Source organism: Glossina fuscipes, unplaced genomic scaffold (genome assembly GCF_014805625.2).
Source record: "Glossina fuscipes isolate IAEA_lab_2018 unplaced genomic scaffold, Yale_Gfus_2 114, whole genome shotgun sequence".
Classification (NCBI taxonomy): Eukaryota; Metazoa; Arthropoda; class Insecta; order Diptera; family Glossinidae; genus Glossina; species Glossina fuscipes.
The window spans coordinates 3,155,198-3,171,127 of NW_023998457.1; the positions used below are offsets into that span (position 1 = coordinate 3,155,198).

The 15,930-nt window shown below is 34.6% G+C and overlaps 1 protein-coding gene across 4 annotated transcripts in view; it reads right to left on the reverse strand.

Moving 5' to 3' along the window:
- Window positions 1–15,930, reverse strand: part of LOC119639855 (protein doublesex) — a 159,612-nt gene that overhangs the window by 126,936 nt on the left and 16,746 nt on the right. For 3 of the 4 annotated variants that reach the window (XM_038037526.1, XM_038037527.1, XM_038037529.1), the window contains exon 2: window positions 6,814–8,274. In XM_038037526.1, the coding sequence (XP_037893454.1) occupies window positions 6,814–7,762 (949 nt within the window). In that variant the 5' untranslated portion in view covers window positions 7,763–8,274. The remainder of the gene's footprint in view (window positions 1–6,813; window positions 8,275–15,930) is intronic. The other variant, XM_038037528.1, reaches the window with a different exon arrangement.

Sequence of the window (15,930 nt, forward strand, 5' to 3'; positions counted from 1 at the left end):
ACAGGACTTCAAGGCATCTATTTTGAAAATAAGAGAATATTCATCTCAATAAATCGAAGTAAAAATCGGACGACTGAAGTATATAATCAAGTTTAACTAACACTATCAAAAGCTTTACCACAATCTCTTTGTGGGTAACTAAGCATCCCTTGAATACATAATAACTAAATTCTAAAAGATTGGTTACATTTGATCAGCTCTTAAGGTTTCGATAATTTATTGATCACATCTCGTTATGGATATATAAAAATTACAATAAGATGTAACTTTTCTCATACCAAAATAAATCAAACAATTATCATAAAAAAATGGTCTAAGAGTATATCTCATGCGAAGAGATTCTTTATACACCACAGCTTAGGTTATCCTTGGACTTCAAAATTAATACGCATTCAATGCCAGCAGACATAAGCTCTTAACTTGCATCTGATATCTCAGACAATCTCCTTGCAATTTGTTGATTAAAACGGTAGTCAATGTCGTCAGTTTTTAATATTTACTTGAAAACCTGCTTCCTTTTTTTTTTTTTTTTTTAGATCATTAACAGAGTAATAATATTATTACAAAAACTTCAAATTTCATTTAATAAACTTTGATTTAATTAATTTTATTAGGTTCGAGAAGTGATAACAATTAATGACAGTCGGCGGAATTTGAGCGCACACCACTCGACATACCAGTTGTTTTTGAAAAAGGAAACAAACAAACAAATAAACAAAAACAAGAAAAAAAAAACAAACATACAGCATCAACAGGTTTAAGCGTGAGACGAACTCAAACTTGTACAAACTGTTATTGTAGTCATTCAAAGTAAAAATTGAAAGAAATTACCGCGAGTTTGAATCGACTTCTTTAATACCCATCAGATATCATACTGATATCGAGAAAGAAACAGATCTTCACTCTGTTGACATACGGTAACCCAATAAAGTCTACATCTAATACCAAAAATTGTAGTTTCTCTCATTAAAAGTTGTTTTTAGGGGTTGACGGAGGAAATATGCATTTCTGAAGACATAAAACTCATATTAAATAAGACTATTTTTTGACTTAATATAGTGTTACAAGCAAAATAAACAAAAATACGCTTTAATTCAATAAAAAACACAAAAAACTTTACATATAGCGAATACGTGCCAATAGAAGTTTCGAAAAAAAACATCTTTACTTCTCAGTGTATTTGATTTTTACATCCTACACAACTTGTGGTATAAGATATATTAAGTAGTGCCGGCGTATGTAATACGCAGAAGGGCTTAAGATACACCTATCTTTTTTTATACCAATGAATTCAGAATGGTAAGCCTGTCTGTCCGTCTTTTCGTCTGTTCTTGTAAATTTGTGTTGCAACCGCAGCTCGCAATTTTTGAGATATTTTGCTGAAATTTAATACAGTGATCTGTTTTGACCCAAAGACGAACGATATTGAAAATGGTTTCGATTGGTCCACTTTTTCGACCATTCTCCGTACAACGCCTTATTCTTAAAACTCGTTCTATGGAAAAAAATTGTAATTTTCAAAATTTCTCGACAAAAGTGCCTAAATAGTAGTATTTCGGCATTCTAAATTGGTATGGCTGGGACAATTTTTGAACCTGGTTTCACATAACGAAACAAACTGAAGTTGAAGTGATGAAAAATATCTCATAATAGTAATAAAAATATGAACTGTACCAAGTTTGGATCACGTCGGCCTATATTTTGGATCTTACCCTAATTAAGATCTTCACGAAAAATGAACCTTTTCAGAGCAAACAAGTTTAAATTTTGATAAGCGCTGATGACAATTCACCCATAATAGTAATTTCATAAAAAAAGAAGAATTGTGCTGTAGGGTATTTAACAATCCGGCTTGTTATGTTGTTGTGCTTTAAATAATAATTTACCAATTAAAATGAATTTCTTTATTTCTTTTCTATCAAAAACGCAAATCAATTCCTCAAGATCTTAGAAATATGTTTACAAAGTTAAGAAGCGAAGAAAATTCGTATCGAAAATGGAAAAAAACAATTAGAATTAGTCGTGCTACCACCGTTCGAACCATTATAAAAAATTTATAACAAAACAAGTGGCAAACAAAATAAGCATCAAACTATTTTACAGAGCGTGAAAATCGAAATATTATCAGTATCAGTAATATAATGTAAAATCAACCCACAACTAGGACGGTTGATATTGCAAAAAACCTATAAAAATATAAATATTTGAAATTATTAAAGATCCGAAGACGGCACGTGTCTCGAAATATATGTCAGCTTTTCACAACAGTCATACGAACCTATTTGAAAAAATATACACAACGATACCATAGCGCGCGTATTTAGAAAAAAATGTACAGTCCCTTCACCTTTCGTTCGGAGTCCTCTGGGTTATGCTCGGTATTTTCAATAATTGTTTGATATGATTGACTTTCGCTTTTAATATGTTGATCTTGACTATACGAGTACTCACCTCTTTTTTTCTCTCCACCATCTAACTGTAATCCTTCCCGACCATCAGCGAACTTTACAGACATAGGAGACATTCCCTGAGTGGTCAGACCAATTAAAAGAAGAAAGCTTAAAATTAATCTTAAAATTGTCAACTAAAGTCAAGAGATAATAATGTTCGGAAGATATTACCATTTCTGTGGTAATTGCGGTAAGACCAATGAACTGGCTTTGGGCTTATTTTCGAATCTAAACTTATAACGACCAGAAAAAAAGTGGTATTTATAATAACTATGTGTATTAGTATATATTATATATTCTACATACATACATATAGTGAAGGGTGAGAATGTTTTATTTGTAATCAATTGTAAGGTTCTATGAAAAGTTTTGTGTCTGTCATCTAAGAAAAAAAGAAATTCTTTTCTAATGATAGTTAATGAGAGCATTAAAAAACCTGATAAGGTTTTCAGAAAGTACTCTTAGGCAAATTATAATTTTGTGCAAAGTACGCATTAACCAAAGAAATGATTTCTGGTGCTTTCAAAGTCTTCTAGTGATGAGAGTCTGAGGAACACAGCAATTTATTGATTAAATATTGATGTCTTAACCAAGTAGCGGTTTTAGCAAAAGGGGAACTTAAAAATCCAAAAATTATAGCTTTCTTCATAATTTTGAATGGATTCGGCTTAAATGGTTTTCTGAAGAAGTAAAACTTTTTGATCAAATCTATGGTTTTACATAAAGATTGAAGGCCATAATCTAATTAACGGAAAAAGAGAACTCTGCCTCAATTGATTTAACCGATTTTTTAACTTAACTTGAGGTTTACTTTGCTTTTTTTTGTAAAACATTTTTTTACAATTCTAACAGACAGACTTAGAAACTAAAAGGCATAGCTAAACCGATCTTTAAACAGAAGTTGACGATAAACGTTTTCAGTAATTTAAACAGACGGACAAAGAAACTGAAAGGTATGGCTAAACTGTTTCGTTAATAGAGAAGGCTAAGATTAGAAGCAACAAATAGATGCGATCATATTTAGTTGCATACACTCTGAGAACACTTCAACTTGACTTAATACAAATAAAATCCGATATTATTTATTGAAATATTGCAACCCTCTCCGGAAGTCATGATCAAAAAAACTTTATTCGTTTATTTACCAAAGTTGTCCGATAATTAAAATAGCAAAGCTCTGAAGTCGCTGTCACAATTTCAATTAAAGCGATCATTGTTAATAGTGGAGACGTCAGCTGTCAACCAGCACCAACCCCTGTCAAAATGTCAGCACGAAATGTCAATCATTACAACTTAAATCAACCTGTTATTCATGGGCCGTTTTGACGTTTTGTATATAAAAACAAAAATAAATATGTCAGCGCAGTTAAGACATGGACAGACAGAACTAAAACTTCTTTAAGAACTCGAGCCAAAAATGATGAGATAAAAGGATTCCAATTTCATGAGTAAGCCGCATGATCGCTTCCAACGTATCGCGAACCGGTTTTGCCAATTTTTTTTTCCTATGATATGACCAATCACTCAGAGGATGTCCTGTGTGACCGGAGAGAGGGTAGAGAAAGAAATAAAGGAAATGATAAATGGAAAGACACATATTACGTAAAAAAGTGTTGGTAGCGTTTGGTATTAATCACTTCTCCAGACTTGAATAGCCTTAACAGCTTAGAGCATACTTTTCCTACACAACGCAAAGTGATCACGTGATCGATATTGATGATTCACCACAAGAATAGCCAGGTAGATAAGAACGTGGACAAGTGTCTGTTCGAAGATTGAAATCTCAATGAGCTAAAGTTCATTTTTGTCGTAGTTATAGTAGTTACTCAGTGGCTAAAGGCATAATACTTACCGATTGTTCACACGATCACTAGGCGGAGACGGCTTCCCTATCTCTTTCTCATTCCTCACTTTTTTCCGAATAGCCGACATCTCCCGAGTGATTAGACATATAATAAAATAATTAAAAAGAACCTGCGTCTACCCACCAAATTTTTGCGCTTGGGATACTTAAAATAAACACACTTTTCCTCCTCATTTGGGGTACAAAGCAAAAAAGTCTTTTTGTATACTATAGCTTGGGCAAAGGAAAAACGCTGCGTGCGAATACGTTTTTGTGACACAAAGCTCGCCATCTTCGTTGGTAGCAAAAGTGTTTTCGCGTTACAACGTATGTTGCTATTGCTATGACTGTTTAGTATTACCAAAAGTCCAAGTTTTAAAACGAACACAACTTCAGACATGCGTACCCTCTATACGTAGTGCAAAACGCATCTAAGAGCACATTCCGGTTTCATATTTACACCTACCCTAGTGTAAGAGCATTTTCAGACTGATTCTCTTAGATTTGCACCAAAACGATCTTTATGTTAGAGATTTTTAGTTCGTGTGTTTTTTAAACTAACAGTTAAACTTACGAAAAAACATTTATATGCAATTAATTTTTTTAGTCCAATTCAGAATCACTGCAACCTTTATTTATTAAAACACTGCAAACGCAACAGAGAAACTAATATAACCCCGGCCTGGTGTGGTCCATAAACCAAAAACCCAAAAGAAAAAAACCCGTAACATAATATGTAATTTATACGAATACATATGCGATAAGACAAATAGCATTGACAGTAATAAGGCAGCAGTAATATACCGCAAAAACAGACCAAACAAAGAAAGAAAGTGCAGAAGAAGAAATCAACAAATGTGAGTGATTCGTACACAAAGTCGCTGATCATGTTTTCGGGATATGAAATTCAAAAATTTATTAATGTGGAACATACATACATATAAATATTTTTATTTATTTATTTTCTTTCTTTTTTTTTTTTACTTGCGTATTGCCCGCGAATGCATTCTTGAATAAATGCATGTATTTAGACAGGAATACCCATCACGCGCATAATAATGAATATGGAAAAAAAAAACAACAATTGCATGCTTCACTTAAAAATACAAGTTTTTCGAAACAACAAGATTGCATTTCTACACATGTATATGTATTTATATATTATGTTATAAATGGCATCTCATTAGTTCCGTCTCCCTGGATTAACTTTGTAAATGAAATCGTAAATCTTCCAAGTTTAAGAATTGACTTGTAAAAGGCTTTGGAAAAATTAAAAAGATATCTAATAAGTGCTTGCATGTATTTTGATCAGTGTCATTTACTACCGACAATGATAAAGTAATGCAAAGTATCATTATGCATAACATTTAAATTCTATGATTTTGACCTTTCCCCACATGAGGTAACACTTTCGCATTTAGTGAGTTATTGAGTTATTTAGTGTATGTAGGCGCTAATCATAGACCATTTGTAGTTACATTTTCAACATTGTTTACATTTGTTGTTTGTTTGATATGAAGAGATCTGCCGCCGATGTCTATCAAACACTTTCAGAAGCTTATGGTGGTACTGTTCTATTATATTCCAATTGGCAGTTTTGGCTGCATAGGTTTAAAAATTTAAAGGATTTTGATGTCAATGACAAAGAACGGCCTGGAGGACCAAAAAAGTTCAAAGACGATGAATCGCAAGAGTTATTAGGCAGAAAACTCACCTCAAACTTTCAAAGAACTTACAAACAGCTTAGCTGAATCATTTCTTTCTTGAGGTGGGAAGGATTCAAAAAGTGGGTGAGGGGGCAACGGCTAAATGAGGAATTGACTGAAAATAGCATTTCGAACCGTTTCAACATTGCGGTTGCATTGCTTACCAGGCAGAAACAGAAGAGTGCGGTGTGTTTTGGTTAGCGACGAAAAATGGGTTCGCTGCGACAATTCCAAACGCAAAAAGCCATGGATTAGTCCAGTAGAGCCAACCGAAATGAACTATTCATGGCTATAAAGTTTTGTGGGGATTACCAAGTTGTAGGGTATTACGAGCTACTAAACTAAATGAAATCGTTACTGCAGATGTCTGCACACATCAGCTCAACAAATTGAACGGTGTATTGTTGCAGAAACTTCAAGCAATAGCGGTTAACAGACAGAAAGTCATCCCCTTGCAAGACAACGCTCGGCCACATGTTGCGAGGGTTGTCAACGATACAGTGTTGGGAGTCGAATGGGAAATTCTGCTATACCCAGCGCCTTTTGATTACCATTTGTTCAGATCAATACAGTGTGGCTTGGCTGGCGCAAGGTAAGTGCGAAAATGGGTCGATGATTGGATCGCTGCCAAAGCAGTATCTTTCTATCGACTCGGTATCGCGATGGTGCCAGAAAGATGGACAGAAGTTGTGCAAGAGTAATTCGCTTAATATACACTGTACAAACTTTTCTTAACAAAAGCATTTTGTAATTGAAAATATGATCAAAATACATGCAAGCACCTAATATACAGAGATGATAATAATTGACTTACCTATTGGCATTTCAAAGCCATTCTGATCAAAAGTAGTCGGAGTAGATTTGCGATTAACGGGCGCACCCGTTGTTGAGGATGGCGACGGCGAAGATGAATCGCAAGAACTATCCACAGATTGGGCCGTTTGCGAAACGTTTACCAAATGTGGATGAGAGTGTGCGGGCGGATGATGATGTTGCTGATGTTGATGATGGTGTTGATGATGATGATGATGATGCTGCTGATGCTGATGTTGATGTTGATGATCGGGTGGCGTATGATGAGGCGGCAGAGCAGTTACGATAGAGCTGCTAACTCTTAGCGAGTTGACAGCACTACCGGATGAGGTAGTACCACCACCACCACCGCCACCGCCACCGCCACCACCACCACTACTGCTTGCTGAATTGTTGCCAGCACCGTTATGCTCATTATGTGGCGGTGAGCGTATTGTAGAAATTGTCGCAGCCGCAGCCGCGGCAGCATGATGAACAGGCATCAATCCCATACCAGTTACCGCAGCTATCGATGTCGGATCCACTAAATGTGGATGATGATGGTGATGGTGTAACTGTTGATTCAAATTTTGTAAATGATGATGATGATGATTTAATAAAGCCGTAGGCGGATGCACAACCGGTGGCACTTCATGCATTTCCAAACGCCGTTGCTCGTCTTGTTGTTGCGCCCGCCGTAAAGCTGTTTGCAATGCCATAACACGTTGACGATCGGCCGTTAACCGGCATTTCTCACAATCACAAAAACGATATTTGCAATAGCGTTTATGACCTTTTAATTTGATCTTTACACCATGATTGTGACAGCGCGCGCAATTGGGCTTAGTACGCGGCGTACTCGAACTGCCGCTTGAACTGGATGCGCCGCCGCATACATCATTCTTTGAATCGTGCATGTCCGCATCGGACATGGTATCACTACTGTTCCAATTACCGTCCTCAGAAACCATTCAAAAGCTTTATTATTGAAAATGGAAACACACGCGCAAATCAACTTTTTCACTTCGGCTGAAACAAACAACTTTTGCCCTAAAGATCGATTGTTGTTGTTGTTGCTTTTAAAGAACACCAAAAAAAAAAAAAAAAACAAATTAAAATAAAAATGAAAATAATTAGAGGGACTAGATAAGATAACTAACAACTGCTTTTCTCCTTTGTCTACACTTTTTCGTTGAAGGGCTTACAAGTTGAGCCGTAATAATCTAAGCACACATGCAATAAATTTTCGTTTTTTTTTTTTTTTTTTTTATTTTCAATTTCGAAAGTTTTTTCTTTTTATTAACACTTTTCGCTTACACTTGTGTTAAATTTGCACGAGTTCTTCGTTTTTAAGTTTGTATTCGTACACACGACGTTCGATACTATGTGGAGGAAAGTATGATTGTTTCCATTTCGAATTAAATTTTAATTTTTCTTATTTTTTTTTTTTTCCTATTTAATTATTCCTTTTGCAGAAGATAAACTGAAATTAGATGAAAAAAACCAAAGAAAATCTGATATTAGTAAAGAAAGGATTTGATTCAAGAAAGAGAAGAAGAAAAATGAGAAAAATTTCTATTGATAAGTTGATTAAATTCATTTCTTCTGTTCTTCTACATCTACCTCTCGCAATGCGTTTTATTTACTGATCACTGACGGACAAGGGATATATGCATTTTGTTAAAACGTATGCAATGACCGGAAGAAAGTATCAGAGACCCCTCAGAGTATAAATATTCTTGCTCGGCATCAAATCCTAAATCGATTTACGCATGTCCCTCCGTTCGTCTGTCCGCCTATGTAATGTGTGTTGTAAACGTTCTCCTGGCCGCAAAAGTGAAGCTATCGCCTTCAAGTGTGGCAAAACCAATGGAAGTTCTTGCACGCATGTTGGTATTGAAAATGGGCCAAATCGTTGGAAGGGCGCGCCCACAGCACCACATGAACTGAGAACATCTCAAAAAAGGAATGAAAAATGGGTTTTTTGCTCATTTCTCATAAACTATAGCAAATAAATGCTAAACTATAGCAATGAATGTTTATTCTATGGACGATGCTTTGGCGTTTGTGCCTAAAAATGGAGAAAATTGCTCACGCCTACCGAATATTATAGTGTATTAAAATTGAATTAGTTTTTCAATACCTTTTTATAACGCGCAAGAAACAAGCTTCAAAACCCCATAAAATATTCAAATTCTTACTCAGTTTCAAATTTTGAATGCATACTCGCCTCTTCGTCTGTCCATCTGTCTGTTTGTCTGCAGCTTTGCAGTATTTGTGTTAAACATTTTGCCGCTAGCAAAAAGGAAGATATCGCCTAAAAATTTTCAAAAGAATTAGAACTGGCCTAAACTTTTCCAAGTACACGCCCACAACGCGTACACTACTCTACGATAAAAACTTTTAATTTGAAAATAGAAGAAATCAACTGCGCCCCTCCTAAACCGTGATGGGTGTAAAAGATTCGGTCCCGACCGAATGTAATTTTCTCACTTGTTTTTTTTTTTTTTTTTTTGTTCTTCTCATATTTACAAAATTTACAAACTCTATTATAAATTATCTGTAACGGCGGATTCTTCGCGTATTTCTAGGCAGACGAGCATTATTTTAATATAGGGAAGCACAAGCGTTGCTATGTCTGAGGGAAAATTGCAATTGTTTAAGTAAACGTAATAGCGATGATTATGATGATCGTAACAACGATAATAATGATGGTGATGATACCGATGATGATGCGCAAACAATCTGTTAAGTATCATCGCTACACGTGCCTGTCTGTATATAAAGTATTATAAACAATTCTTAAGTGCATTTGTTGAAAATTAATCACAAAAAAAAAAAAACACTTTTGGAAAATTGCATCATTTTTGATACAACGCTACAATATCGTTGAAATGTATATAAAAATAATCTGCATTTTTAGAAATCTAATTATAAAATTCAATTAATAGAACACAAAACCGCTACTACTGCCATCGACTACTGCTACAACATTCAGAGCAATTATATAGGACAAGACAAGTAATCGAGCTAAATAAATCATAGCTACACCTTGGAATTATTATAAAGTACATTATAGATATGATTTGCAATGATTGAATCAGTCAATGACTATAATGACCGTCAATTTCAATAGTCGTTACATTTAACTGGCGCCAAACCCCTTTAAAGTCCAACCCTAATTGTTCCGGTGACCAATTAAATCGTACTTTATGTCATTTTTTTTCTTGACAGCATCTGATAAATAATCAGCCTAATCCGAATCTTTCGATATTACGCAATCGCTAACCTACGATAACTTATTGCAATTTGATGCGAAGGCCCGGGGTATTCGATGTCTCGTTGGCATATCTTGGCAGCACTTCATAGGTTATTATAAAACATTATTAGGAATAATTTGTATATGGATTGATTTCAAACTCTCGATACTAAGTTCTAGCTAAGCAAGGCCTATTCTTTTTGATAAATGAATTAGATATCGTATCGTGTACAGCAGGTATTTTACTTTTTAATACTTTTTTTAGAATCTGACAGTATCTCATAAGTTCTTATGCAAGCCAAAGAAGAAGGACAAGAGATGAATCTTTTAAAGTCAAGCATTATTTTAGTACGATACCTCAATGCAATTTGGGGCAAACACTCGTTCCATCCATCTTCATAACTAAGTTAAGGTCTACTGGAAAGATTTTCATATTCGTCTTGGTTTGAATTTTTCGGTACTAAGCACTGGCTTCTGAATGCAGTGTAAAGCAAAGCCACTGCTACTCGATATATCGATATATATATTTGAAATATAGAAAATAGTGTTAAAAAACTTGGCAGCGTTTCATAAATTATTTTATAAAGTAAGAAGAGGAAAGAGTGGTCTGGTCAACTTATCGATGGTGTATTGCGCGCGTTCCAAGTCATAAGTTTTATATAATTTCATGATACTTAATAAACGTCTATAGGAGAAAGAGGTGCGATTTCATTTGAATATTTTAATGCCTAGTACGATATTTGAAAGCGATTCAAAACTAAGGTACATTCATTCATCCATCATACAAAATTTGACACCACCCGAATGAATTTCTGTTTGTCCCGTTTTAAGATTTCTGGGGCTAAGCCCTAGCTTCTGAAGGGAAAATTGAAAGCAAAACTGCTTTTATTCAACATATTGAGCATAGACCATATAAACGTCATATATCGTATAAATGTGAGTTCATGTTTTTATAGAACTTGACAGCACTTTATAACTTACTACGCACACTAACTGGAAAGAAATTTTCTTTGAAATGGATCTTTTAATACTGAGAATTAACTTCTAGGCCATAGTTCATATTTCTAATCTTTTATTCTACACATTTCAATAGCACTTTACCTTGAAACAACCTTGAACTGAAGGCAGATCTGTTACCGCTCAAGGCCAGCTTGTAGCTATCGCTACATGATTGCAAAAAAAAGTGAAGATCTTTTCGCTCAATATATCGAACTGAAATTCATGTACCTATCTATGTCTTTATCGGTTACATATTACTCACTGTACTTCCCTTCATCTTTATACCGTCCTATTAGATGATTTTTGCACCAGGGGAGATTTCATTGAGTAAATTGTTAAAATTCAACTTAAAAGTCTTATGACAATCTAAAAGAACTTTTGAAATGATGACTTGAAGAGAGGGAAGCTTCCACTTCCTTGAATTCCTGTATACTGATTTTTCTAGATAAACTAACTGCTATTGCCTACTAAGGAAATATCTGAAATAAATTTTGCTTTGTTAAGCAAGCTGAGTGGTCTTAATACATGGACCAATTTAGGGACAGAATGAGCCATTATATTGTATTATTTATAACCGGTATATCTACGTTTTGTAGCGTCTATCACATTTAATAAATAAGTATCAGTAAGTAGTCTTCTCATTCCTAGGACAGCCATGTCGTCGCGTAATAAATATAAGAATATTATAGTTTTCTTAACTGTGATAATACTAAGATGGTTTAGAAGTATCGTAAAGTAAATATATTCCCCAAGTTACCTGTAGATACTTCAAACGTAATACGTCTCTCTTCTGTTGTTGTTCCTTTCTATCTGGGCTGCATTGAACTAAAACTATAAAAGTTAACTCTTGACTGGTCCATCCTAGTTTTACCGACTTAGCCTATACCCCTTACATAGACAATCGAACATGCTAAGAAAATTTTGAAACCTAGACATTGGGCAACAATGCAAGCAAATAGTTAGCAGCATATCACTGAGTAATACAAACAGAACAGATAAGCATATCCCAACTTTCAGGGGTACAAAGAAAATAAAAAAATTAACACAAATATTTGCCAAAGCAGTTCGTATATGTATGCATTTAAACAATAAATATCATAGACTTATCATATGTGTGACAAAAAATACACAGTAAATTGTTATATGATTGATCCCATATATCTCTGGTAAAACTCTTTGTGATTTATAGAAGAGTTGAAAGCACTTTGCTTTATTTTAAATATTTAGGAATTTTTGTGCTTAAAAGCTAATTGTTAACCTTGTGTCACGTTTGTCACATTCACGACTAATTGTACACCAAGGGACTGTCAAATTGTGTAAATAGATCATTACAAATAATTTCTCATATGAACCGATTTTTACTCTATGCGACTGCCGCCCAGCCGAGTAGGTGAGATTGGCGAGCGCCAAGCTGGTGTTTGCGAGTTCGAGTCTCAATGCAATAGATCATACTTGGCCGTAACTATAGTTAGTGATATTTATGCCTTTATGCACCGCATACAATATTCCAAGGTCAAGTCTCAATGCAAAGGTCCTTACTGGGTCGTAGTTATAGTTAATATTACGCTTTGATGTAGTCTGTACAATATTTTACATGGGTTGTTCAAGTTGTTGTATCAAGTGGAAGGGAGTAGATGCAGCCTGGGAAATGTGGTTCCGATCGGGAAGTGCAATGCTTTACACCTTACCTTATACTTATCCTCGCAAGTGACCGACGAGGCAAAAGACTTTGACTAACAACTCAATGGTCGTGGATTCAATTCTCAAACAGTATAGACTTTTCATTAAAGCCGAAAGCCTTAGACGCTAGTGTTTTAAGACTACTTACTAGACTTTAAGGCTACTTAGTAAGCAGAATTTTTATTTCAAAAACACGTTCGCTTTGAAATCAGTACAGGGTGGTACCTCGATCGTTTACGTCCTTCAAGCAGCCCGTGAAACTTCTTAAATTATTTCCTATTTACTCGAAACGATCGCCATAAAATGCTTTCTTCAACCAATAAACAAAGGCATAATCACTTAGAAATTATGCGTACATCTCCTAATCCGTATCTGCCTCTTTCCCTACTTTCTTCTCCCTAACCATTACACGAGCATTCCCTGAGTGAGTCTCGATAAATTCGGTTGAATGCGGCATTTATTCTAATTGTGAGGTACTTTCTGATAATGCAAAAACCAGGGAATGGTTGGCCATAAGTACTTCTTTAAAATGATATCTGCAAGACCCCTTGCGAAATCGAAGTTCATTATTGTTGTCTTCATATTGTCATAAGTGTTTTTGATTAACGATCTTCAGAGACTGGATTCGTTTTCAACGCCTTCTCTATGATCTTTAAATTGCTTGTGACACTTGCGTTATCTGTCATCACAATCTCGGCTTTTTATTAACCTTTTCATTGCCTTCGCATAATGAATTTTATTTTTTAATATAATTTCTTCTTCTTTTTTTGTTTTTTTTGTGAGCATGACAAAGGACGCGTATTTATATAAACTAAGAAGTCGAACAAGACAAAGCTTTTCTATTGGATGTCAACAGTAATCACACCAGCCTAACAAAAAACAAAGACTTGATATGTGTAATGCAAGTATTCCCCTTTATTTTTTGAACATAGTGCTGTATATGTATGTATTATTTATTCATAGCGAAAAAATATGAAATGTCGTAATATCATGAGGACTTTTTTTTTTCAATGCAAGCTAGTGGTGAGAATTTGGCAAAAATTTGTTTCAAATCATAAAGATATACGTAGCGCAAGTATTCCCCTTATTTTTTGAACATGATGTTATATATATGTATGTATAAATTATTCATAGCGGAAAAATCTGATGTATCACAATAACATGAGGACTTTCCTTTTTTTTTTTTTTTCAATGCAAGCCAGTGGTGAGAATTGCAAAAATTTGTCTCAGGCTGTAGATAATTTTTTTTTTTTTTTTTTTTTTTGTAGAGAAACTAAATAAAATTATCATTAAACAAGTGACGTCGTAACGACGTTACACGACGTACGCACATGTATGCCTCTCAATCTATGTATGAGTGAATGTATATGATTATCAACACTAGCTTCTTACTAGGCTCATACAACTTGTTATCTCGTCCTACGTTGATTTAGATTACTTTCTGTTTAATTTATTAATTATTCTAAAATGTGTGTTTTTTTGCTAATACATTTTATTCAAGATTATTATACATGTAATGTATAATGCAAGTAAGAAAATCGAAGCCTGTTTTAATAAAACACTAATTCAATTAACTCAGTCTTTTTATTTACTATAATCTCGGCTAACACACGCATGTCGGTCAAATGCATTAAACGTTTTAGATTCAGTGAAAGCTGAAATTTATGCTATAAGCTCAAGAATGCAATGAATTTGAAAGCAAAATATATGAATCTTGCTAAAAAACCAAACGAAATATGTTTGAGTAAGGAGTGAAGGCAGAAAAAGAAGCAAGAACAAATGTATTGCGAGAATTTCTTTGCCGAAATGTTAAACTTTGAGCTTATCTCCATAGTAATAGGTCAGTTAAAACTAATAAAATTGAAATTAAAAGTTAAACTATTCTAATCGTTATTTATTGACGGCCGTAAGCATATATTAAGTAAAGGAGGACTTAATCGATCTGACAAGAATGTTAAGCAAACATAATTTTTGTCTGCGATAAGTGATCGAAAGGAAAAGTCAACAATTTTCGATTTTTGAAATATGGAATTAGAAAGCCCCTAAAACTCGCATATTCGTCGTAAACATTTAAAGTGACAAGTTGAAAACCGATCAAGCCTCATCATTAGCCAGTCGGATCAAGTCGGACAAGTAGTTTATCACAGTTTTCACTTTGATTGTATGGGTATCATTCTTAAAAGGTGGATAATCATTTCTTAAACTTTCTCGACGTCCCAGGGAAGGCACAAACCGGAATGCCAAATATCCTATATAGAAAAAGCATGAAACCGTTTATATTAAACACAATATGCACAGACAAAGCTTCTTAGAGTTATCCATAATATAACCAGAGAAATGAGTTTCAGATCTCTTCGAGTACTTATTGCAGATCATTGCATACGATTGTTATGATTGATTGATTGATTGTGTGTGATTATACATTGACTATAGGGGCAAAGAACAATAGTAATAAAATTGTATGGAGATTAAAACAACTCTGCTTATTCCAGCAAAAACCGACACTTGCACATATTATATCCTGGAAACAAAATGCATTTCAAAGTCTTGCCAAAAAGGCAAGCATAGCAGCGCCGAATTGAGATTCGTTTGTATATAGAAGGCTAAGATGCATTTCACTAACCGATACAAATCATTCTTGTATAAAATATTTCGGGCCATCTCTCGGGACTTGCAGTTCTTACGCCCTGGATTGCAAATCAACGCAAAAGTCTTACCAGGTTATCCAAGTGTAGTAGCGACGAACTGAAATCGTTTTCATATGAAAAATTTAAGGATAACTGGACTTGAAGATATTTCGGTGATCGATAGAAATCCTTTTTTTTTTAGGTAGTTGCACTTACCAGATCACCCTACAAAGCTTGCCTGAAAAGGAGTATAACACCGATTAATTGAGATCACATAGAATATTACACTTATGGGCATATGAGAGACCGATAGAAATCGGTTCCAAATAAAACATTTCTATCTATTTTTAGGTGGTTGCACTTATTACATCGCCCCAAAAATCTTGCCTGGAAAGAAGTGTAACGCCGATGGATTGAGATCACATAGAATATTACATTTATGGGCATACAAGAGATCAATAAAAATAATTTTTACCTGGAATGGTTTTTAGATAGATGCATTTGCAATAGTCTCGAAATGAAACCATTGGTAGGGCACCGTCTAGAATGTGTACCATATCTAGGGTCTTTCTCC